The sequence below is a fragment of the Tympanuchus pallidicinctus genome, unplaced genomic scaffold (genome assembly GCF_026119805.1).
Source record: "Tympanuchus pallidicinctus isolate F22 unplaced genomic scaffold, pur_lepc_1.0 scaffold30, whole genome shotgun sequence".
Taxonomy (NCBI): Eukaryota; Metazoa; Chordata; class Aves; order Galliformes; family Phasianidae; genus Tympanuchus; species Tympanuchus pallidicinctus.
This window is the reverse complement of record NW_026294748.1, coordinates 5,853,683-5,876,922: the sequence shown is the minus strand read 5'-3', so window position 1 is coordinate 5,876,922 and position 23,240 is coordinate 5,853,683. Positions and strand designations below refer to the sequence as shown.

The 23,240-nt window shown below is 56.3% G+C and overlaps 4 protein-coding genes across 25 annotated transcripts; 2 read left to right on the top strand and 2 right to left on the bottom strand.

Moving 5' to 3' along the window:
- Positions 1-264: 264 nt before the first annotated feature.
- On the bottom strand, positions 265-2,971 carry FOXRED1 (FAD dependent oxidoreductase domain containing 1). 2 transcript variants are annotated; one of them, XM_052697113.1, is made up of 11 exons: positions 2,836-2,971; positions 2,191-2,423; positions 1,989-2,099; positions 1,781-1,899; positions 1,610-1,704; positions 1,434-1,535; positions 1,293-1,363; positions 1,059-1,213; positions 850-979; positions 671-775; positions 265-594 (listed from the first exon to the last, which is right to left on the bottom strand). In XM_052697113.1, exons 1-11 carry the CDS (start codon positions 2,954-2,956, stop codon positions 340-342), a joined length of 1,497 nt encoding a protein of 498 aa, XP_052553073.1. In that variant the 5' UTR covers positions 2,957-2,971; the 3' UTR covers positions 265-339. The 2 variants fall into 2 exon arrangements, with proteins under 2 accessions (XP_052553073.1, XP_052553074.1); XM_052697114.1 differs by lacking the exon at positions 2,836-2,971 and having other exon boundaries at positions 1,610-1,723; positions 2,191-2,350.
- A 161-nt stretch (positions 2,972-3,132) lies between these two features.
- Positions 3,133-11,216, top strand: SRPRA (SRP receptor subunit alpha). The gene is made up of 14 exons (XM_052697101.1): positions 3,133-3,305; positions 3,730-3,813; positions 5,161-5,324; positions 5,557-5,717; positions 6,278-6,431; positions 6,889-7,042; positions 7,349-7,455; positions 7,653-7,771; positions 7,954-8,040; positions 8,236-8,408; positions 8,486-8,699; positions 8,777-8,940; positions 9,052-9,150; positions 9,950-11,216. The coding sequence occupies exons 1-14, from the start codon at positions 3,180-3,182 to the stop codon at positions 10,076-10,078; spliced, it is 1,935 nt and encodes a 644-aa protein (XP_052553061.1). The 5' UTR covers positions 3,133-3,179; the 3' UTR covers positions 10,079-11,216.
- A 398-nt stretch (positions 11,217-11,614) lies between these two features.
- On the bottom strand, positions 11,615-18,730 carry FAM118B (family with sequence similarity 118 member B). Its single transcript, XM_052697126.1, is given in 9 exon segments — positions 11,615-11,724; positions 11,959-12,018; positions 12,548-12,833; positions 12,928-13,056; positions 14,329-14,556; positions 15,090-15,342; positions 16,053-16,130; positions 18,508-18,691; positions 18,694-18,730. Coding segments are annotated over 9 exon segments (1,254 nt in total). The 5' UTR covers positions 18,716-18,730; the 3' UTR covers positions 11,615-11,710.
- On the top strand, positions 16,128-23,111 carry TIRAP (TIR domain containing adaptor protein). 21 transcript variants are annotated; one of them, XM_052697155.1, is made up of 7 exons: positions 16,128-18,038; positions 19,243-19,312; positions 20,263-20,340; positions 20,416-20,557; positions 20,931-21,010; positions 21,893-22,510; positions 22,668-23,111. In XM_052697155.1, exons 4-7 carry the CDS (start codon positions 20,553-20,555, stop codon positions 22,709-22,711), a joined length of 747 nt encoding a protein of 248 aa, XP_052553115.1. In that variant the 5' UTR covers positions 16,128-18,038; positions 19,243-19,312; positions 20,263-20,340; positions 20,416-20,552; the 3' UTR covers positions 22,712-23,111. The 21 variants fall into 21 exon arrangements, with proteins under 21 accessions (XP_052553115.1, XP_052553109.1, XP_052553113.1 ...); XM_052697149.1 differs by having other exon boundaries at positions 20,260-20,340; XM_052697153.1 differs by having other exon boundaries at positions 20,227-20,340.
- The last annotated feature ends 129 nt before the right edge of the window (positions 23,112-23,240 follow it).

Here is a 23,240-nt window from a genome sequence, read left to right as displayed (position 1 = left end):
ATGCCCCATCCATCCCTGCAGGGGGATGGCCAGGTTCAAGGCCAGGTTGATGGGGCTCTGGGCAGCCTGGGCTGGTATTAGACGTGGAGGTTGGTGGCCCTGCCTGTGATGAGGGATGTTGGAGATTCATCCTTGAGGTTCCTTCCAACCCTGGCCATTCTGTGATTCTGACGGGGGCAAGTGGCATCTTAGGTTATAGGACACGGTGTGTACAAAAGGATCCCGGGGGGGATCCAGTTGGAAACATGACTCCCTTCACTCACAGACAGCTGCCACATCCCTTTATTACCATAGCAGCACTGGCCCCCACCCCCAGCACCCACACTGTGGTGCTCCCGCTCAGACGATGGCCGCCTCCAGCAGAGGCTCACTGCCCCACAGCCGCCCAGGCGCCAGCCTGCTGACATCCACAGCCATGCAGGAGCCGTGCAGCAGCAGCTCAGCAGCCGCCTTCCCAGCAGCAGGGGACTGCTGCAGGCCGTGCCCGCTGAACCCCGCCAGCACAAAGACGTTCCGCAGCTGCGGGTGTGAGCCCAGCACTCCGTTCTGGTCGAAGGTGTTGTAGTCGTAGTAGCCGGCCCACGCGCTCTTCACCTGCTTGGCATTGTAGGGCTGCATCACGGCAGCGTGGAGCCCAAATGCGTGGGATGGAGGGTGGAGGGCACCGTACCTTCAGTGTCTGGAAGGCCGGCACGCGGTGCGCCAGCCGCGGCCACACCTCCTCCTGGAAGAAGTCGTGATCCACCTCCAGGTTTCCTGCGTCCGGCTCACGGCCCTGCGTGGCGACAGGCGGTGACCACTGTGGACACCTCGGGGGTCCCCGCAACACTGCGACCCTTGGGCACGCACCTCTGGTGGGCTCATGCTCCCCAGGTAGTTGCCAGCAATGCCTTCGCGCCGGAAATAGGCTCCCGAAGAGTCAATGACGAATGGCGTCTCCAGGCCCGGCCCGCCAGGGCAGTGCCACACATACACGTACCTGTGGGGACGTCGCCGTGTCCCACCCCATGGCGCAGAAATGGGGGCTCAAAGTGCCCAAACTCAGTCCCAGCCCCGACCTCTTGCGGGGCTCTATGGGGAGGGGGCTCAACGCGAGGCTGCCCCGCAGCCCGGCCGTGGCCGAGTCCAGCAGTTTCCCAGTCCAGGCGCCGGCGGCGAGCACCACGATGGCACAGGAGACGGGCTGCTGCTCCGGGCTGTCGGGAAGGCGCACCTGGGACATTGAGGACGGGCTCCCAAATGGTCCCACAGCATGGTGACAGCCGAACACGCTGGCACTGGGGCACACTCACATTAACATATTTCACACGGCCAACGCCCTGCAGCATGCCTGGTGTGTTGTCTGCGGTGTCCACCACAAAAGCTGGAAGTTGTAGGGTGGGTGAGGTTGTCCCGGTGTCTGCAGTGGTGGTGTCACCGCGCCCAGGACTCACATGTCACCTCCCCGACGCAGCTGTAGACGCCCAGGGACATGGCTTTCCTTCGGAAGGCGTTGAGGAGGGACCAAGGGTCAAACCAGCCCTCGTTCTCCAGCCCTGTGGACAGACATAATGACACACATGGTGACACACAGGGACAGCAGCATCCCCATCAACAGCACGTCCCCTACCGTAGGACGCCACGGCCACATTCTCTGTGTTTATCCATGGAAACTTGGCCTTCAGCTGACTAGGGGACAGCAGGACCACCTTGGCGCCCTCTTCCCTGGAGACAAACAGTGTCACTGAACAGGGGTGTCCCCAGTGTCCCTTTTAATGGGGGTCAGGGGTGGCCATATCACCTCTGCACCTTGACGCCAGCCTCCAGAGTGGCAGCGCCATGCTCAGACGCCAAGAAGAGGTATCCCGAGGGCTGGAACTGAATGTCGATGGGGGGCTCGTTGGGCACCCACAGGTGTTCCTGAGGGGGGACAGCACAGTAAGGAAGGGGTAAGAATGAGACTCCTCACTGAGACACCCTCCCACAGTGCTGCCATTGCCCAAACTCACGTTGATAGTGCGGAGAAAGGCGGCAGATTGCAGAGACAGGCGGATGTTTTCAGGCAGGGAGAACTGCTGCCGGATGCCCCCCACAGACAGCACAGTGGAAGCCTGGGAATACTGTGGGGGGGAAAGGAGAGGGGTGGTGGAGGCAGAGGGGTGTTGAGGGTGGTGTGTCCCTGCCCGACCTTCCCCATCTTCTGGGTCTCACCGTGGGGTCTCGCTCCACCACCACCACCCGCATGCCATTCCGCCTGTTCTCCAGTGTCTTCAGCCAGTAGGCAACCGACCAGCCCAGCACGCCCCCCCCTGCCACCACCACATCTGCTCGCTCTGGGGGTGGGGGGCAGTTCTGGTGGGAGTGCAATGGGTTCCAGGCCCCCTCTGACTCTGGCAGCTGGCTCCGCAGCGTCTGCCCCAGGCGGGACAGCCTCAGCCCCAGCTCTGTGGGAATAGAGAGGGATGCAGCCAGGAGATCCTCCTAACTCCACTTAGAACAGCCTCCCAGGTGACTCTAAGACCCTCCTCCCCCCCCAAAGTCACACTGAGTACTGCAGGTCCCCCTCCCAGGGCCTCACCCAACCAACCGAGGTCTCCTGGACCCCCCAGACCTCCCAGTCCCCTCCGCACACCACGGCACACCCCGACGACCCCCCACGTTCCCATTCACCACCCCTCTGCCAATTCACGATCCATCCGGATCCCCCCAGAACCCCGCCGAATCCCCTCTGCACCCCCTGCGACCCCACCGAGTGACCTTTACCCCCTCCCTGGCCCCTTTTCCCTCCGCACATCTCCATCACATCCACACCCGCGTTTCCTCCCGCTGCCCCCAGCCCCAGAGCCCTCATCTCACCGCGGAAGATGTCGGAGCGCTGCGGGGTGGCGGTGCGCAGGGTGCGGCCCAGCTTCGCCCCCCCGCTGCCCTTCCCGGAGCCCCCCCACAACGCGCGCCCCCCTCGCACCGCGCGCAGCATGCCAGCCGGCCCCGCCACCCGCCCTTTGCCCTTTGCCCTTTGCCCTTTGCCCTTTGCCCCGCCTTCACGCCCCTTCCGCCCCTCCTCGTCTCGCCATTGGCTTTCCCCCCCACATCCTCTTTTGGCCTAACAGCCAATGGGAAGCTCCGTGGCTATACAGTGACTTCCGGCGGAAGTGCGCGGAGCAGTGCGACGTGTGCGCGCAGCCCGGCCCGGCGCCGCCATGCTGGACTTCTTCACCATCTTCAGCAAGGGCGGGCTCGTCCTCTGGTGCTTCCAGGGCGTCCGCGGGCCCGCCTCCGCCGCTACTGCCCCTGTCAACGCCCTCATCCGCTCCGTGCTTCTGCAGGTCCGCCGGGGCGGGGGAGCGGCGGCTGAGGCCTGCGTGAGGGAGGGGCCTGCGAGAGGGGGAGAGAGGGAGAGGCCGCGGCTGCCTCTGTGAGGAGAGGAGCTGAGGGCAGAGCTCCTGCGTGGGGGGGGGGGCGGGACGAAGAGGAGCCTCGTATGTGGGAGATGTGCGGTGTGGCTCAGCACCGCCGAATTTTGGAGAGCCGCTTTGGAGGGGGGGGGCGGGAATCCTGGGCTGGCGGGGGGGGTGGTGGGGGTGGTGGTGGGCAGGGGTCCCTATTTGGGCGCTGAGGGCTGCGCCTGGAATAGTGTCCCCATTGCGGGGGATTTGTTCTGGCTGGGGGAAAAGGAGGAATAGTAAGGGGAGGTGTCACACTGTTGCTGTCACCCTGTCACCACCTTGAATTGATGGGTCCATCCCATAGGAGCGAGGTGGCAACAACTCCTTCACCCATGAAGCCCTCACGCTCAAGTACAAGCTGGACAACCAGTTTGAGCTGGTGTTTGTGGTAAGTGCCCCCCCTCGGGCTGCCCTGGTCTCTAAATGCTTTGTTTTCGTGATTGGCTGCCATGCTGTCTGCTCTGAGGGACTGTCAGTAAGGGGCTTGTTGAAGCTCAGAAGAGGAAGAGTGCTCAGGGAGATTTGTGGCTTGGTCAGAAGCTCCAGGAAGGCACAAATGTTGCGTTCTGCCTTCCTGTGGGTCTGAGGCTTTCCCTTGACTTATTAAAACCTCACAAAAACAGGGCTTAGCTCAGTGCTATGTGGTGCAAAAGGCGTCTTGCACACAGGGGAGGTGACGCTTTCCCTGGCACGCAATGTCCCCGTTGCTCCTCCTCCTCCACCTGCGCCACCAGAAGAGTTTGGTGCCCATTGAGAAATGCTGCAGCTGGGCCACGTGTCAAACACCCAGTGGCTGCCACTGAGCTGGGCTGGAGCAGAACAGCTGGTGCAGGGCGTGCAGAGCTGCCATGGAGACAGCCTGGGAAGAGCAGCACGTGGGCTGCAGGTGGCCACAAGCCGTCCTGTTTGGACAGGGGTGTTCGTGCACACAGAACTGTCACCTGTGCATCTTGAGCAAACTGATGCTTCAGATACTGCTGTGTTTTGTCTCTGCCTGGCCGAGCTTCTTGCTCTGGGATTTTCGGGTGAGGAATGCTCTTCACTGAGGTCACCCCTGGTGCTTTGCCTGCCCGCTGTGTTCTTGGTGGGCTTTCCCAGCACACTGTAGGGTTTTGCTGTCTGAGGGCTGGGTTTTGTGGGCGAGGTGTGGCTGCTCCTTCAGTTGTGCTGCTGTGGATTGTGCTGGTTTATTTTAGTCAGCAGTGATAGGATTAAGAATCCAGCTTTGAGCGGAATGGAAACAGCACAGACTTACGTTCTAAGAAAACCTCATCACCGATGAGAAGTCTGTGTTTGGATTTATGACAGAAAAAAACAGAGCGCCTGGTCTTTTCAACTTCAGGAAAGCTGTGATGCTTTTCTCCTTGAACTCTATTCCTTATCTCAGGGGCTCCACACGGTGTTGTTTGGATGCATACAGATAAGCACGAGGCTTTCTGGCCTTTCAGTGCGTGCCTTGTTGCTATGAAACAGCGTTGTTTTGGGAGTCACGTTTTAAAGCAGAGCTCTGCACTGTGCTTTTTTCTTTTTTGAGAGAACGTATTAAAAGCTTGGGAGGTCAGATTAGGAAACTCAGCCTGAAGCCTGCATCATCTGGTGCCTGAAATTAAAGAACTTCATACCGAGTGTCTGAAATGCAGGAAGGTCGATGCGCCGCAATTAATGGTTTTAGCCTTTTTAATTACTTAAGTGCCGTTTGCTTAGGGCGACATCTTTCCACTGCGCGTTGTTGCAGGTGGGATTTCAGAAGATCCTGACTCTAACCTACGTGGACAAGTTGATAGATGATGTTCACAAGGAGTTCAGAGACAAATACCGCAATGAGTTCCAGCAGAAGGGCGCCCTGGGCGTCCTGAACGGCACCTTCGATTTTAAAGATGACTTCCTGCGCCTCCTCCGGTGAGCAGCTCTCCTTCCCACAGCTCAGCGCCGTGTCTGAGCTGGGGGCTCTGCTCTTCAGTTGTGCTGCTTGCCGTGTGGTAGCAGATGAGGCCGTAATAGCCAAAAACCTGATAGAAATGGTGTGTGGGAAGGGCCGAGCTGCTCAGTGTTGCTTCTGTCTAGAGCAGGCACAGGTCGGGGGCTGGGCGGCACGGGGCTGCAGTTCAGGCTCATGGGCACTGTCCTGCAGGGAAGCAGAGGAGAGCAGTAAGGTCCGAGCTCCCACCGTGATGAAGACGTTTGAGCAGTCTGTGAAATCCCAGAAGACTGTCAAGTGTATGATAGAGACCAGAGGGGAGAAACCAAAGGAGAAAGTCAAGAACAAGAAGAACAAAGGTTCCAAAAAGGAAGGTGAGTTGAAGGGAGGCGTGTGTGTGTGTGTGGGAGGGGTGCAGATATTCCAGGGTTGTGAAATGTGGGTCACGTGTGGCCCCGCCTGTGCTTCTCTAATCATTCCTCAGCACCTGAGTGCTGTTCAGGGTCTTCTGGTCACAGCCAGCACAGGAGGGAAGAGTCCTGCTTAATGCACTTCATCTGCTGTGGTAGTGCTGCCATATGCCCAGACTGGGGAGGACAGCCCTTCGGTTAGGGCAGTGACAGGCAGAGTGGTGCTCTTGTAATGGCGTGGCTTCTTAGCATTCTTGGTTCTGAGATGGGGAATGACCAACGTACAAAGATGTCTGGGAGAGCTGGTTCATAAACTGCTGATCTTGGGAAAATGGGATCCCAAATGCAGCTGCCTTTGGGCTGAAATAAGATGCTCATGTGGCCTGAGGCTTCTAAAATCTCAGAGGTGAGGCAGGAACGGGCCTCTGTCTTCACAGAGGAGTTTCTCACGTACAGTCAGTGTAGTGCTGGCTCTTTCTGCTAGTTCTAAAAGGCTGAGCTTGTGCTGGTGCTCTTTCCTTCAGGGAATGAAGCTGTTACAGCCTCCAGTAAAGCAGCCCCAAGTGAAAAGCAATCCTCGGCCCCTGGGGACAGGGAGGAACTGACCAAGGATGAAATACTGCAGAAGAACCGGGAAGAATTCTTCAAGAGACACATGAAAGCAGGGGAGAAGTCCAGGTGGGTTGCGAGGGCACAGTCAGGCTGTGGTGAATCCACACGTGCTGCAGCCCGGCTCTTGCTGGAGGCTCCGTGCCATCCCTCGGTGATACTGAGCTTCTCTTTCCTTCATTGCCCCTGAAAATCATCCTGTTAATCCTCAGAATGTGCTCAAAGTACAGGATGGTGTTCAAAATCCAGACCTCGTGTGGGGTCCAGATTTCTTTTATGGGGGGGAGTTTTTCCCACAGCAAGTAAAGGGTGAGCTGATGGCTGGCTTGGGTTAAAGCAGGCCATACTGAGCTTGAGACAAGGCTAAAGTTCAGATAGATAAACTCTGTGGAGATTTGGCATTGGTCAGTTTTAGCCTGGATTTTTGCCTTTTTTGATAGCTGGACTTTGAGTTTTTGAAGCCTCTAAGGAGGAGTTTGCTCATACTTCACTCAGCAGAACAAAATGTCTGTGGTCTTTATTTCAGCAAGTCTCCAAAGCCTGATGCTCAGAAGGAGAAGGGGAAGAAACCCCGAGTGTGGGATCTGGGGAACTCTAACGCCAAAGTACTTGATTACAGTAACTCCACTACCAACGGGAACTCAGAGGCCTCTCCCGTGGAGGAGTTTGAGCCTGATATGGTAAGAAGTCAGGTCATGGTGTCTGCTTTGTTGTGCTCTGGAGTCAGCGGGGCATCACCGAGAGTGGCTGAGCAAGTGCTGGAAGAGGGGATCAGGGCGCCCAGCTGCTGCCTGGAGGAGGTTTTCTTCTGCTGCAAACAGCACCAGATCTGCATGCGCCAATCTGACCAAACCACTGAGCACTTGTGGCAGGGGTCTGTAGAGCTGCATCTGCTGACTGCAGCTGATGCTGTTCCTATTGAAAGCAAGCTGGGAAAATAACATTCAGCAGTTGCCACTTCTCAGTGTGCTGCATTCATCTTGCAGGCCCTTAAGGATCGAAACCGTGAGCCTGGCCGCCTCTATGACCTCGAATATGAGAGTGATGAAGAAGCTGAAGAGGAGAAGACTATTCAGAACGCTTCAAAACCCAGGTAGAGGCTCCTGAGGCCCTGACTGCTGCATCCTTCGTGATTTCCCTCCCATAATTCATTTTCCAGACTATTCAGTAATGCAGCAGGTACAGACAGGTCTGTTTGTCAGCTGTGACAGGCTATTGTCTCTCCCTGCTGCTGGCTGCTGCATGCGCTGTGCAGTTCACACCTAAGATAAGTGTTCTGCTTCTGTGCAGCACAAAGAAAGGTGGCCTCGGAGGTATGTTTGGCATGCTGAAAGGCCTGGTGGGCTCCAAGAGTTTGACAAGACAGGACATGGACCCAGTCCTGGAGAAGATGAAAGATCACTTGATTGGTACGTGTGGGTCTGCTGTGCGTGGCTTTGTCTGAATGGTGAAATCAGGAGGGGATCCTTCACTTCCACTCTTCCCTCTGCGCCAAGCTCCCAGGCCTGGTGTGATGCTGGTGTCCAACGTGTGCCGTCCGTCCTGCTCTGATAACCCTGCTCTCTTCTCTCTGTCTCTCTCTCTCCCAAAGCAAAAAATGTGGCAGCTGAAATTGCAGTCCAGCTCTGTGAATCAGTGGCGAAGAAACTGGAAGGGAAAGTGATGGGAACGTTCACCAGTAAGTGGTTGTGCCCTGCTTGTGTTCTTATTGGTGCGTGCAGCTCGCTGGCCTGGGTCCCCTGCTTCTCCAACCTGGTGAATCTATGGTACCCAATGTCTTCCTGGCCTCCTCGCGTTGGTAATTTGGGGATCAGGGCTTCTCTGCAGGGCTTTCCAGGTGTGCCACGTTCTCCTTTCATCTCCTTTTTCCCAGCTGTGACCTCAACAGTGAAGCAGGCCCTGCAGGAGGCCTTAGTGCAGATCCTGCAGCCGCAGCGCCGCGTGGACGTGCTCCGGGACGTCATGGATGCGCAGCGGCACCGCCGGCCCTACGTGGTCACTTTCTGCGGCGTCAACGGCGTTGGGAAATCCACCAACCTGGCCAAGGTGGGGCACGGCGCCGGCGGCCCTGGGACGGGACGGGGCTCGGGCCGCTAACGAGGCTTTTCCATTGCTGGCCGCAGATCTCGTTCTGGCTGATTGAGAATGGTTTCAGCGTGCTCATTGCTGCCTGCGACACGTTCCGAGCAGGGGCCGTGGAGCAGCTCCGCACTCACACCCGGCGCCTCAACGCCCTGCACCCCCCGGAGAGCCACGGCGGGCGGAGCATGGTGCAGCTGTACGAGAAGGGCTACGGGAAGGACGCTGCAGGGATCGCCATGGAGGCCATCTCCTATGGTAGGAAGGAGCGGCGCAGGCGGGGCCGGCTGGGACCCTGGCCTTCCTCTGCTTACGCTTTCTCCGCGTCTCCGCAGCTCGTAACCAGGGCTTCGACGTGGTGCTGGTGGACACGGCGGGCCGCATGCAGGACAATGCCCCCTTGATGACAGCCCTGGCAAAACTCATTGCCGTCAACGCTCCTGACTTGGTCCTTTTCGTTGGAGAGGCTCTGGTGGGAAACGAGGCTGTGGATCAGCTGGTGAGTGTGCAGAGCTGCTTTCTGGGAAGGGCAGATCTGCGTGGGTTTTATGGGTGTTTCAGACGGGGTCGGCGACACAACTTCGTTTCTTGAGGATGTTCTCTTCCTCAGGTCAAGTTCAACAAGGCCCTGGCTGACCACTCCATGGCCCAGACGCCCCGGCTCATTGATGGAATTGTGCTCACCAAGTTTGATACCATCGATGACAAGGTAAGGGGAGCGTTTCGTGCTCGGGGGGTTTTCTCCAACCTTACCCTGGCAGAGAGCTTCCTGCTGGTGACAGGAGGGAAGAGCTGCAGTCAACAAACAGGGGCTGTTTTCATTGGCCACTTATGGCCTCTCCTAGAGGCTGTCCTTTGTGTTAAAATGCGCTCCAGCCATCTAGACAAAACGAAGCAGACTGATTTCTGTCCCTGTGGACAAATGGCCGTGAGGTGTCCCAGTTCTTTGGCAGAATTGACTGAGGGATGTGGAATTGGGACTGTACAGTTCTGGAAAACATAAGAAGGCTGAATGTTTGTGCTCCCCTGAGGAGGTAATACTGGGACAGCTGCAGCAAGCACATCCCAAGGGAAGTGCAGCTGAATCAGGCACTCAGAGCCTGCATTAAATGCCAAGCAGAATAACGTGGCTTTAAATCAGGGTGAACCTGCTTATGCAGCATAGGGAGTGAGATCTGCAGAATGTGAAATCCTGGTGGGAGATGACTTGTGGCTGCAGGTGCCACTGACACCCAGTTATGCCAGCTGCAATGCCCCCTGGCCTCCTGCCTGCCCATGGAGCTGAGCATGGGGTGTGAGGTGCCTGCATCCTTGGGAGCAGCCTGTGTGTTTCTGTGTGTTCTCCAAAACTCAGAGCTTCAGGCTCAGAAATTTGGATCCTTGTTGTTGCATTCTTGGGCCCTTTTTTTGCTCCCTCTGAAGTCTGCAGTGAACTGGAAATGTTCTTATGGAGCAGCAGGCTGTACAGGGGGAGGCTGGCCTGCTAATGGTGCTCGTCCCCTCGGCAGGTCGGCGCCGCCATCTCTATGACCTACATCACAAGCAAGCCCATCGTTTTTGTTGGTACTGGACAAACCTACTGTGATCTGCGTAGCCTTAACGCCAAGGCTGTGGTCGCAGCGCTCATGAAGGCCTAAAATCAAGTATTGCACCAAATTGCTGTTTGCAGATGTCTCAGAAGAACATGCTTCACCCTGTGACTGACTAGTCTTTCCAGTGTAGTGCAGAACAGAATGAAGGGATGCGGGTGCAAGGGCTGTGCTTCCCCTGCCCATCTGATCTCAGTGCTCGCTGGTGTGCTCTTCCAACACTGCATGAGCATAAAGTAGGAAGGAAGGTGTTAGCTGATCACCTTGTGCTTATTCCAGTTAGGTCCATGCTCTCCTGCCATATTTATTGACTATGGTGTATTTGTAGATGAAAGCTCTCTTCTCTACTTGGAGCGTTCCTCCCTGATCAGCTGTGGGGCTTTGCTCAGTATAGCCCTGCCCCTGGATTCCTTCATTCTGTTCCAATAACTCGGCCTCCCTCATGCAGAGGCTGAAACCAGAGCTTTGTATTGTTCATGCTATCCAAGTGGCAGCGCAAGGACCTGCTGTCGTTGGGGCTGTGCTGTCACTGGCAGCAGCTGTGCACTGTTGGGCAGGGCTGCAGGTGGGTACTGAGCCCCAAGCTGCTCTTTTGTGCTCTTGCAGACCATACAACAGGGACAGCTGCTGCTCAGTGACAGCATTAGACCACCTGACCGTTCACAGTGCTGCTAACTTTGGCTGTAGCAGCTCACCAAAGTTGATAAACCAAAAATTGCAACAGCCTGCCCCTGTCCTGGGCAAGCAGGGGCTCCCGGGGAGATGCTAAACTGCCTTATGGCCCCCATTTCTTTTGTCGCTGGGGTCTCGCTGCAGGGCACCCAGAGAACTGCAGCAGTGTCTGGCAGTGCTGGTTGTTCCACCGGCCAGCGATGGAGGGCAGTGTGCCCCTGCGGCTCTTCTGCCTGCTGGCCTCAGCGTTGTTTGCTGCCTCAACTATGTAATAAAAGAAAAAAAATACTGGAAGACAGTGGTGGCTGCTTGCTGCTTCCCTGCACCCCTTTCTCCCCCCCTTTAGAGTGCCTCTTGATCCTGGTCTAAAGTGCTACATTGAATAATACAAAACTCTCTTATGATGTCTTGTAGCTCCGTATTGCAGATGTGCTCTAGTGCAATAAATTGAATGCTGTCTGCTAAGAGACATAATTTATATAAATAAACTTCATAATTTGTTTTCTGTGTACAACTAGCTTGCCTTCAGCCAAGACCCCTTTCCTTCTCGGGGGAGACAGGCTGCTGCCTCTGCCTTCAGGCTGTGACGTGTGCATGCAAACCAAACAGCAGCCAAAAGGGTAATGGAACTGAACAGGCCTTTAATAGGAGCTTCAACATACAAAATACTGTACAGTACAAAGGAAGGACTATAAAACTAGAGCTTCAAGTAAAAAAAAAGCAAACCAAAACAAAAACTGCTCAAGTTTCATTCTGAAGTGAAAGTACAGAATACAAAGGCATTAAGTATGAAATTACAGGAGGCTGCAGCTGAGGTGGGGAGAGCTCATCCCCCAGCAAACAGCCTTGCTAAAAAGGACAGTCGGTCGCCAGGTATCTGTGAGGAGGGGCCCAGCCCTCGGCGCCGCGCTCCTCAGCAGCAGCTCTGAGCAAAGCGCTGCTCCTCCCCTCGTGCGGTGCTGCGGCTCCCTGCGCTGTAGGAGCGCGGCGTCGCTCCTGGCCTGCGGCTCACGTGCTGCAGCCTGTGGGAAGGAAAGGCCCTGCAGAACCGGCCTGGGCCCGCGCCGCTCCTGCGGCACCCGGCGAGGTGGTTGGAAAGAGGGACGCCGGGTGCCGCGGGGCGGTGGAGCCTCTGCTCCGAACCGGGGCTGGCCGTGCAGCGACGCCGCGCAGGACGAGGCAGCAGTGGGGCTCAGCACCGCACGGCGGGTGGCGCTGCTGCACCAGGAGCCTCTCTGCACCTGCGGGAACCTTACCTGTTATCTCAGCGTGCGCTGCGGCGGAGCCGTTCAGCTGTTGTCCCTCCTTAGGCACACCTGAAACAGAGCAGAGCGTGGGTATGGGCTGGGAAGGCAGGAGGCAACCGTCAGCATTCAGCCTGCGCTGCTCCAGGAATGGATGGCACTTCAGGAGCAACTGAGGGATTCCCCGTGACGCCCTCCTGGCTGGGTTTTACCTTCAGGACACACACCAGCAAGGCTCTGGTTAGCAAGCTTGTTTCTGATTTTTATGATTTATTAGTGTGAAATCTCATTTGTTAGAGAATTGGCTCAGTCTGAGTAGTGTGCAGATCACTGAGACCAAATAATGAGCCTGGAACGCACTTTCCTTTCACTAGAAAGAGAACAAATGATGCCAGCTGCATGAAAAAAGTTAGGTATGGATGAGTCAGAAGCAGTAGAGCTGTTTTAACTACATGAACATGCAGTGATTGTGTGAAAATAAGCCCCAAATCCAGCTACAAATGCAGAAAACTGGGTGGGGGGAAATACAGGACAGAGAAAAAGAGGCAGTGATGCCGTGTTGTGCTCCAGGGACCACCTGCAAGGTGCACACAGCCCATACCTGCTCGGCCCCGCGTGGCAATCTCACTCGCCAGCCTCCCAAAGTACTCGGGCAGGTCTGTGTACTCATCTCCATAGGAAATCACTTTAATGCCCTTGTCCAGCATGTTCTCACGGAGCTTCTTAAACTCGTCCACATCTCCTCTCCGCACGAGCATGAAGTGCTCCAGGTCTGACTTGTGCTTCTCAGCTTCTAGAAAGAGGGCCTGAAACGTGGTGTCATCAACAGTCCAACCACAGCCCAAGAACAGGAACGACTTGTTTTCATACAGCTTCTGAATCTCTCGCTTGAAGAGAAAACAGGAAAGATGTTCTCGGTAAGAGCAGAGCCTATTTCAGAAGGAATCTGGCTCCGAACCTACGGGGCTCTTCACAGCTCACCATCACCTCGGTGTTGCGCAGCACGTTCTGGTAGCCGGCTGGGTGCAGCACGATGCCGCTGGGGTTGGTGTACACACCGTGGATGTGCAGGACACTGAGCTGCCTCTTCTCCTGGGCCCATTCCAGCACCTGCCAGAACAAACGGCGCCAGTGTGAGCGAGCGCTTCCAGCACAGCTGCTATGGCACGGCCTCGCTGGGTCTTCTGCAGCTCCTGCCCTAAGACTCGTCTCCCACCTCTTCGGGTGCTGAACTGTGTGCTTTAAAGTGGAGGCTCTGGAGAAGCTTCTCAAAGGCAGCTTCTTCCTCACGTTCATCTCGTTTCCTCAAGAGGTTGTGAGTTCAACAGCCTCTACGTCAGTAGCCTATGGCACTTCTTGGTTCAACACTACAGAGGAATGGCTAACGTCACTGGAAGAGACTATGATCAGTGCGCCAGGCTCAGCAGAAAAGGGGGACAAATGGAATATAATGTCAGCAAATTTCTTCGAGTCCATCGAGTTCATTTTTTGCTCCCCCAGGCCCTGAGAAAGCTCAGCAGCTGACCTTCATTTCAGAAAGCCACTTTGAGGCTCTCGGTTTACTCCTACAGACCGCAGCTCATTTAAGCTGGCAATAATTAGAACGCTGATTTGTATTGCTCTAAGTACCTGCAGCCATGGAGATTAAGAGGTCACAGAGGAAACAAAGCACAGAAACAAGTCAGGATGGAAAGAAACAGATTACTTCACAGCATCCACAAACGGAGCAGCACTGTGATTTGCACGAGTAAAACCCCCGGTGTAAAGCAGGGCAGTGCTGGGGGCACGGGCTGTGCTGTTTGCCACTCATTTTCTGCCTGGCTGAAGCCCCGGGCAGGCAGGGAAGTGTCTGAGGCCAACAGCTACAAATGCAGCACGAGGTCTGTGGCACACAGAGCTGCCCGGCCCTTCTGGAGGCAGGGCAGAGGGTAGGAAGGACGAAGGACCCAGGAGTCGCAGCTTGCTGCCTGCCAGGCCAGAGCCCTCTCTCAAAAAGCCCTCCTACAAGAGGCACATTACAGCAGACAGGCCAGCTCTGCTTTTTGCCCAGGGTTGCCAGTTTCGGTGAGAGCTGTCAATCCAAGCCTCACGTGGAAGCAAGGCTCACCGTATTGCAGCAAGGCCCAGCCACAGGTTTCAGGGACAGAGACCGGAGGAACACCAGGCTCAAAGGCTGCTCCTGAGCACTGGACATCAGCCAGTAAGAACTGCGCCTTAGAAACCAGCCTGCGTCGTCGCTCCTCACCACCCCAAACTGTCAGAGCCTCTGCCTGCCCTTCACCCGACACGATGCACATTACTGTTAGCAGCACAACCCCTGACGTGGGCATAACAGCACCAGCCCACGTTGTCCCAGCTCAGCCCTGGATCAACATCCTTTACCTTCTTCTCATCCGTCAGGTCAAGAGACTCCAGGTGCTTCCCCTGGTGTGCTGCGTACAGTTCCAGCAGGTTGTCGAAGTTTGTGGTTAACACCAGCGCCCCGTTTTCCATCAGGTGAAGCACTGACTGAAGCAGCTGTTTCCCAGAATCTTCCATTTTAGATTCCAGGTCATCAAACACCTCGTACAGACAGTCCTTGAAAAATGTTGAGCGAACATTGCTTGTGCGCTGAGGAGCAGAGAGAGATTAAGATCAGAGCCTGCTTTCTTTTCATACTTTGTGCCAAATGAATACACAAGAACTACCCACGCGTTTCTTGAAGAGCTCTGCAAAGCTGTAGGGCCTTGCAAGGCAAACACTGCACTTTTATCAGATTTATTTTCAGGTCGAAGAGCAAGAACAAGAGAACATCTGAGAAGAGACGTTCACCAGGCATTGCTCCATCCAGACTTATTGACTCAGCTCTGCAGCTCAGAGATAAAGGAGCGTCACTCTGCACAACGGGACGGATTTCCTCTCGCCCTTCACACGCTTCCCTGGCAAGCTCAGCATGAAATGCCAGCAGTTGGTGTTCAGTCCCTGGGAATCATGCAGCTGCTGGGGGCCCTCGGCTGTCCAAGGGACACTGACAGCTCTGGGAGCTCCTGGCCCAAAACCCCCTCAGGAACCCAGCCCAGAAACGGCAGGTGCTCGACTCCCTGTAAATGCAGGACCTGCTGTGCCTCCAAAGCCACTGGACACAGACGCACTGCAGCACTCACCGGAGAGAGCTTCTGGATAAGGTCATGGGCAACGTGCACCAAGTTCTTGTACTCATGGAGACACTTCTGAAACCTTTTGCTTTCTTCATCTTCCAGAAGATCAAAGTCAATAGCGGCATCCAGGAGGGCCTGGATCAAACCCTTCCAAGACTTCAGAGCTGGGACCTGGGGAGCAACCGCAGCGCTGATTCCTGTTCCGATCACCAGAACAAGTTCCCGAGGCTTCTTGGTTTTTAGGCTTGGCAACAGCTTCCTGCAAGAGGAGAAAGCAGCACAGCTGGCACCATCACACGTAGAAGGATGCCCTGAGTCATGGAACGTGCAAATCAAGGACAGCTGAGGCACTCGCTGCCTAAGTTTTTCATCAAAATGTCCATTATGGCTCTTTGGTAAGCAGGAGAGAGACAACTCAGTATCCTTCAGGAACAGGCAGAGCCCCACAGGCTGGCGTCACAAAGGCTCACAATTTCACTACATGCAACTGCAATTCAGAGAAGTGCCAGACAACCTACTTGTAAGTACAGAGAGCCTCCAGAGTGCAATTATTTAGCCTCTCATGCAGCAAAATCCAGCTAACTTGAGGAACTGCCTGAGCTACCAGGATGTGCCATCCCACATTGTGCAGGAGCACAGCAGGGCAGCACCTGAATGAGGGCTAACACCCAACAGGGAGACAGAGCAGCACAACGAAGCCTTCTGCGCAAGATGCAGCCTGGCTTTGGGGTTAAGGAAACCAGCAGCAAGGAATTCTTGGGCACATGCTCAGCTTTAAGGCCTTTGTTTCATGCACCACAGGAAAGCACTACTTAGAGAGCACAGCTAGAGACAGAACGCCTTTCCTGGATCAGCAACAGAGAGGACTGCTGGAGCTCTGTGCCAAACATCGGTCTGACTAAAGGACGACGCAAGGTTACGGGAAAAGCTCTCGTTAGAAGAAATGCACTGGCGTGTAATGGGAGTTACCTGGGCTTTTTTGCAGGGGGCATTCCATCTTCCAATAATGTTTCTTTACCCAGGCTCACCGTAGAAGCCATCCAGTTTCTACAGTAGACAAATCACCACAAGCAAAGTCACCACATGTGTGCATCACAGCGCGCAGCAGCCGGCTGTGCCGGGCACAGCGCTCGTCTCGTTATCTCTACATCACCTTTGAGCCAAGACTCAGGCTTCCTCGCTTTTGCACTTTGTACCCTGGCTCTCATCCACTCCTCAACTTCTTCTGACAACACAGCACGGTCAGATTGGCTGCTTTGTACCGCTGAGGCTCTCTGGGGAGCCTGAGGATAAGGCACCTTCACAGCACATCGCTCTCGCTGCTTCAGAAACAGCAGGAGGGAAAAAGCACAAACAGATTTGTTGGCTACAAAGGGCTGCTGGGAGCACTGCATTCCGTGGTGCCAAGGAGGGATCGTCCAAACCCGCCACACATCTGGGCTCGGTGGGATCTGACTGCCAAGCTGACAGAAAGGAAGGAAGCCGCAATGCTGAGAGCTCTCAATAGCAAATTACGTAAAGCACAGAAAGTCTGCCAGGAAATGCTCCTCTCCCACACGTTTCTCCAAAATAAGTCTATTAAAAGGCAAGGAAAACAGAAAGGTCTATGCACCCTTATGTATTTTTCTTGCCAATTGTAATCAAGAGTCCAACAAGAATCCTGGTTTGGGTTACTGCAACGGCAGGCTTTTGCCAAACAGAAATGTTGTACGAGAGCAGCTGGCCTGAAATCACAGCTTTTTACAGGGGCTGTGGCCTTCATTGTCACGCAGCCTCAGTGAGATTACGGACGGTTTGGGTTGGAAGGAACCTCAGCCCATGCAGCTCCACTCCCCAGCTGTGTGCTGGCTGCCCCCCAGCCCAGCGCCCACCCACAGGGACGGGGCAGCACAGCTCTGTGCAGCACTGCAGCGCCTCACCGCCCCGAGGGAAGGATTTCCTCCTCACATCTGACCTCAGCCTCTCCTCTTTCAGTTTAAAGCCATTGCCCTTGTCCTTTCACTGCCTCTGTACAAAGCTGGCCTCGCAAACAGAACAAGTGAGCCTGCAGATGCTCCACCAACTCCAGGAGCAACACTGCAGTGTAATGCATGTGAAAGTTCTACAGGAAGCCCCAGCTGTGCTGTAAGTGTTAGCAGGAATAATTTAAGAGGTTGTCCCAATAATCTAGATAACCTTTTCACGCTGGATAATGAAAACAGGACATGCTGACTCTCCCAAGAGCAGTGCTATGGCACAGCGTGCTTGCCAGGCTTCGTTTCCTTCCCCTTCTGAAAGCCTGCACTGTAATGCACTTGGAGAGGTGTGCAGGGACCCCGCTTTCACCTTCTGAACAGCCCTGGGCACATGCTGCCCACCTACCTCACATAACAGACTTTTGTTCTCCTTGTCTCACCTGTTCACAGCCCAGCCTGATGCCACTTACTCCTCTTACACGTATGCAGTATTTTGGACAGCATAAGTGGAGAACTCAGTTTAATTATTACACGATCCTAAAGTATTGAGGACATTCCAAAAGTCATTCTGACTTAGGAACACTCTGACTTTGTAGCTACCAAGGCAGTTTTCTAAGATTACAAACTTCAGCCTTCATCTCTACTTAACGCAGACAGCCAAAAAGAAACAAACAAAAACAAACCACAAATAATGTCTCGTCTCCTCCTGTCTCCAAAAAAAGTGCTTTTTGTTCTGAGCTCTGATAACAGCAAAGCTCTTCACAGTTTACTTCTTGAGGAGTAAGACTTGGAAGCCTCCAGACTTTCAGTCTGGGAGAAGGTCTGCTGTGCAGGGCACGGATCACACGAGCACAAACATTCCGGGTGGGTAACGGAGCTTCAGCAGCACCATCTCCAAGTGTGACATCACTGCTGTAGGGAAAACCCCACGCCGGGGCCTGGGCAGGAGCTGACCCTGCTGCGAGTTCCACCAAGGCAAAACAAACCAGGCACTCACCAGGTAAGAAGCGGTTCTCCAGTTTTTCTCCTCAAACGTCCTGAACTTTCCACGTATTCAGACTACACTGAGTTGGAGACAGCGCAGAAATCACCCTGCCGCTCCTTGGCTTATCTGTCCCGTCACAACCTCGTTCTGCTCTCAGCAGTACAGAACGGCTGCCGGACGGTCTGTGCGCTGTCTTCTCTCACAGCCCCCGGGGTGCAGGAAAGCGAGCAGAGAGGCTTCAGCCGAGCCCAAAGGAAAAGATGGGGGCTCGGAGGGGCGGCCCAGACAGAGTCAGGAGGGCGGGCGGCGCCGCGTCCCCGGCCGCTCGGGTCCCTCCCGGCCCCTCAGCCCCCCTCCTTCCCTCGGCCCCCCGCTACCATCACCGCTACCATCACCGCTCCGCTGTCATCGCCGCCCCGCTTCGCGCCCCTTCCGCCCCGCGCCCGCCGTCGCCAAGGCAACGCTCCCCCCTCCCCGCACGCACCTGGCGCCGCGCGTCCCGCCCCACGTGGTGACGCCCTCCTTGCGGCGCTCTGCGCAAGCGCCGTCCCGCCCCCTGCCGAGTCGTGGGTGGGAGAACGGGAGGCGATTGGCCCGCCCCCTTCCATAGCGCTCTTCCATTGGCTCCGTCCCGGAAGGGGCGGGAATTTCCACCACAAAATTGGGGGAGGTGGGAGAAGAATAAAGCGCATGTGCGAGAATTGGCACAGATCTCGCGATGCTTCCAGCGTGGGGCTATTAAAAATAGATAAATAAATAAATGGCGGCTGCGACGCGCGGTGGGCGGGGCGTCCGTCGGTCCGTCCGTGAGGGCGGAGGGGCAGCGCTGCCGGGCGCCCGGTTGGTATCGCAGAGCTCAGAGCGGCTGTGCGGGGGTTGGCGGAGGGCAGGGAGCGGGGAGGAGAGAGGAGAGAGGGCGGCCTGGGCTGCGAGCTGTGCGCTTCCAGGTGGGGCTCGTTTGTGCCGGTGAGTCACTGCGGGCACTGCGATGCGGGGCCGCCCCGGCCCGTGTGCTGACAGCCGCCCCCAGCGCGGTTGCTCCCCGTTCAGCAGCGGCGCTGGTCGCGTCGGGGCGGTGCTGAGCGCCTCGCAGAGCTGCCCGGAGCTCCGTGCCGGTGAGAGAGGCCGGCCCTGCTGGGGAGAGGGAGCCGAGTGCAGGTTGGAGAATGTGGAGGGAAAATGGAGACCCGCCGTTTACCTGTTGTTGGTCTTTTAGTAGGTCGAAAGGCTGAAATCCTTCGAGCCCCGGTCTGCCTGAAGGTCTGGGCTGGCAGGCGCTCGTGTCTGAGGTGGGGCTGATTGCGGTGCTGCTGGGCTTTGGGGCGCTGGGCTCCTCACAGCTGCACACACTGCATGTGGGGTGGGACGGGCAGCCCCACGGCAGGGATGGGGGGGTGATGCTGCCAGCAGGGAGTGAGAGTCCCCTCTGTGCACCTCCAGCCTGGACAGTGAGGGAAGGTCTTGTCTGTCCCCTGTAGAAGCAGTGAATGGCACTGTGCATCGCTGCAAGTGATGGGGTGCAGAGCAGGGATTTAAGCAGCTGGAGGTGGTTTCCTGCATTGTCATTGTTGAGGGGAAATGCTCCAAAAGGGCAGATGTGGTCTGACCTGCGGTGCCGTGATGCCAAGCCATAGGGCTGCCTCCTGACCCCGCTGCCCCTCCAGTGCTCTGGGTGATGCTGAACTCTCCAGGTGGGATCTGTGGGTCTGCAGTGCTTGTACAGAGAGGAAAACATCTTGTTTGCTGCCCTCAGCTTGCGCATATCACATAAATGAGAAGCTTGTGGCTTTGCCCTTGTCCCCCTTGCTGTGAGTGAGGCAGGGATGGGAGAAGGGAGAATTTGGGGTCCTTGAGGATATGCAACAGTAAGATTTCAAGGTGCTGTTCTCACTGCGTTGATGGGGTTGGCCCAGCTGTGACGGATGTGGGAGGGCTGGAGGGAGGCCCTAGGGAGGGCTGGTCTCCCAGCTCAGGATTGCTACCGGCTTCCCCTCCCTCCACTTCCGTGCCCAAGCTGCTGGCTGGTCTGCCTGCCAGTGAGACAGCAGCCCCAAGATGGCTCTTCCTTGCTGCTGGGGCTGGTGAGTGCTCCCTACAAGGAGGGAGGGGCTGGGAGTGCTTTGTTGGAGCTGCACTGGGGCAAGGAGGAAGCTGCAGGAGTGGCTCAGCTGGGCCATTCACACTGGATCCTATTAGGCTCCAGAGTGAATATCTTCTGTCTGTGCCTCCCACCCAGAAGACCCTCCTGCCTACCTCATGCTGTGCTGCCATCCGGGTCTGATGCAGCCCCTTCTGTGCTCTGACACAAGGATTTCAGGTGGGTACCCCAGTTCCTTGCCCACTAAGCCGCTCTTTAATGTCATGCTTATGCTTTTTTGCTATTACTAAGCAGGAGATTGCCTGGGGAGTGTGGTTTCCGTGGGCAGGGCACTGTATGCTACTGGGTTGCTGGTGGGTCTGGAGGTTTTGTCGGCGCTCACTTCGCATCCTGCTTCTTTCATGGGGGAAAGACTCCAGTGCTTATTTTGAATGAGGTGATGCAAGTGTGGAAAAGTGTGGGGTGGGGGGAGGTGTTGAAACAAGCAGGAGCAGACGTACTGCTGGCACACCAGTACATCCCTTGTATGAGTCGCTCCAGTGCCCCGATCTCATCGAGGTGCAGATCCCCGTGCACTCACATCCAGACAGGTGGGGCCTGGTGCATCCTTACTGTCAGGCAACTGATCCTCACTGGGCAAAGGTGGCCTGTGAGCCTGCCTACGTTTTTTTAGGGAGAGATGCACACCCAAATCTGAGGGAGGAGTAGCACCAAGGGCGTGGGATATGGGCCGAGTAGGAAGCAATGTAGGAAGTAGTGCTGCTGTGCCGATCCCTGGAAACTGATTCCCTCTCCTCCCATCCTCACAGGATCTGTTCCCTCCCCTGGGCTCTGGCTGGCCCAGCTCCGGGTATGAGGGGCCCTTCTGCTCTGACATCACGTGCTGCAGGTGAGGGTGTTGCCAGAGGCGTCCCAATTCACAGCCCTTGGGAGCAAAGGAGTTCAGACATGCACAACCTCAGCAATGCCAAAGGCTCAGAGGGATGCAGCTGAACAATGTGCTTGGAGCTGGATCCGAAACATTGCTCTGGGGAAAAGTTTAGGAAGAAGGGTGGCAGGGGGAGCTGGTGTTTTGAGGAAGGCTTGCTGTAAGAGCTGAGGCCCAGGCAAGTTACACAGCACGGCAGCATTGGACATTGCCAGCATGTTGCTGCCACAAACATGGCTGTTGCAGGTGAGGAGGAAAAAGCTGGGGCTGCCCCACAGCACAGGGCTCTGGGTGATGCATGGGGCTGCCCCTGCTGCGTGCCCCCCGAACTCCCCTTTCCCACGCAATCCCCCCAGGTCATGGTGAAATCCCATGTGCAGCCTGCACCAAGCACAAGGGGAAGTGAATCTGTCTGTCTGTCCCTTTTGCTTGTGTGGGTTTACAGGAATTGTTGCCGTGGAGTGAGCATTGTGGAACGGCCCTGGTGGAGGTTGTTTTGGGGCTGAGAGCCCTGTCAGCTGCATGCCTATGGGGTGCAGATGCACTGAGCATCCTCGGGTGCATTGTTCTTTCTCTCCCCTCTGCATTTCTCCTTGCAGGAGAGGTTTCATGCAGGAGCTTGGAGGCTGAGTGGTGGACTGCCTGTTATGGCTGGTGAGCGATTTGCTGGGAGAAGGGAGCTGGAGGGCAGGGAAGTGGGGAACAACCCCAAGGCTTACCATGCAGTGTAGGGACTGGCAGAGGCAGGGTGGTCAAGAGACTTTAAGGGATGTGAGGGGGGGGCTCTCAGGAGGATGTGGCTTCTTAGAGCTGAGCCTCCCTTCTGTCCCCTCCCCTCTGCAGGATGGTTTAGGCGGCTCCTGCAGAAGCCCAAGCAGAGCTCCATCCACACATCGAGCAGCTCTCATAGCATGACCAGCCACTCACTGTCGTCCTCACCCTCCTCCTTCTCCTCCTCCTCCTCCTCTGCTTGGAGCTCCAGCTCCTCCAGCAGCACCAGCACAGCTCGGCCTGGCCGCCCAGCCCCAGTGGACATCAGCAGCTCGAGCAGCGCGCGCTGGGCGAAGAGCTACGATGTGTGCATCTGCCACAGTGAGGTGGACCTGGAGTTTGTGGAGGAGCTGGTGTCCTACCTGGAGAGCCAACCCCAGAGCCTGCGCTGCTTCCTGCAGCTGCGGGACAGCGTGGCGGGCAGTGCTGTCGTGACAGAGCTGTGTGAGGCTGTGCAGAACAGCCACTGCTGGGTGATGCTCATCACCCCCAGCTTCCTGCAGGACCCCTGGTGCAGGTACCAGATGCATCAGGCATTAGCAGAGGCCCCGATGGCCAACGGGCGTACCATCCCTGTGCTGAAGGACATTGATAGGAAAGATTACCCCAGGGAGCTGAGGAACCTCTACTACATCTACACGGCCCTCAAGGAGAACAGCTTCAGGCAGATCAGGGACACTGTGCTGCGCTGTGAGTACCCTGCAGCCTGTACCATGGGGTGGAGCATGGCCTCTGTCCCCAGACATCCCCCAGTGGGCCACGGGAAGGGGTTGGATCCTTTAACCATTTAAATGGTTAATCTGAGATCAGTCAGCCTGCTAATGGGGCCTGTCTGCTGCCTCCACAGATCTGGAAGAGCTGTGCCGGAACTCCACGAGTGGAATGGAGTAGTGCCCACCGAGGGCACTTGTGTCTGAGCGAAGCTGGAGGCATTTCTGTGGGCATTTCAGAGCACTGGGACAAAGTGGTGCCACTGGGGCCGAAGCCGAAGACCCTTCACGTCACTGCTGAGCTGCCATCATGCCTGCCCAGCTCCACTGTGCTGAGCTTGGGGCTCTCTGGGGACAAGGCTGGGGACTGCATCGCTCCAGTGCGTCATGCAAACACTAAATTCCCACAGGGCAAAGCACAGCGGGGCTCTGCAGCGACTTCTGAGGATGAGGGCACTCAGGGTGCCTGGAACCTCCTGTGCAAGCTGGTGCCACGAGGAGCTTGCAGCTGGAGCACGTTTGTTCTGTGGGGCATCATGTTGCACACTGTATGAGGAGAAATGCACAAGTCTGATTTTTAACTCCTGGCTCTGTGGGTTTTCTTTCTTTTTTGGGGGGTCCCAGCGAAAGGCCCGGTTGTGTGGGGAGACGCCGCTGCCTTCCTCACGCCCCACGAAGCGTGCTGGTGGCTCTGAGAAAACCTTTGGTTG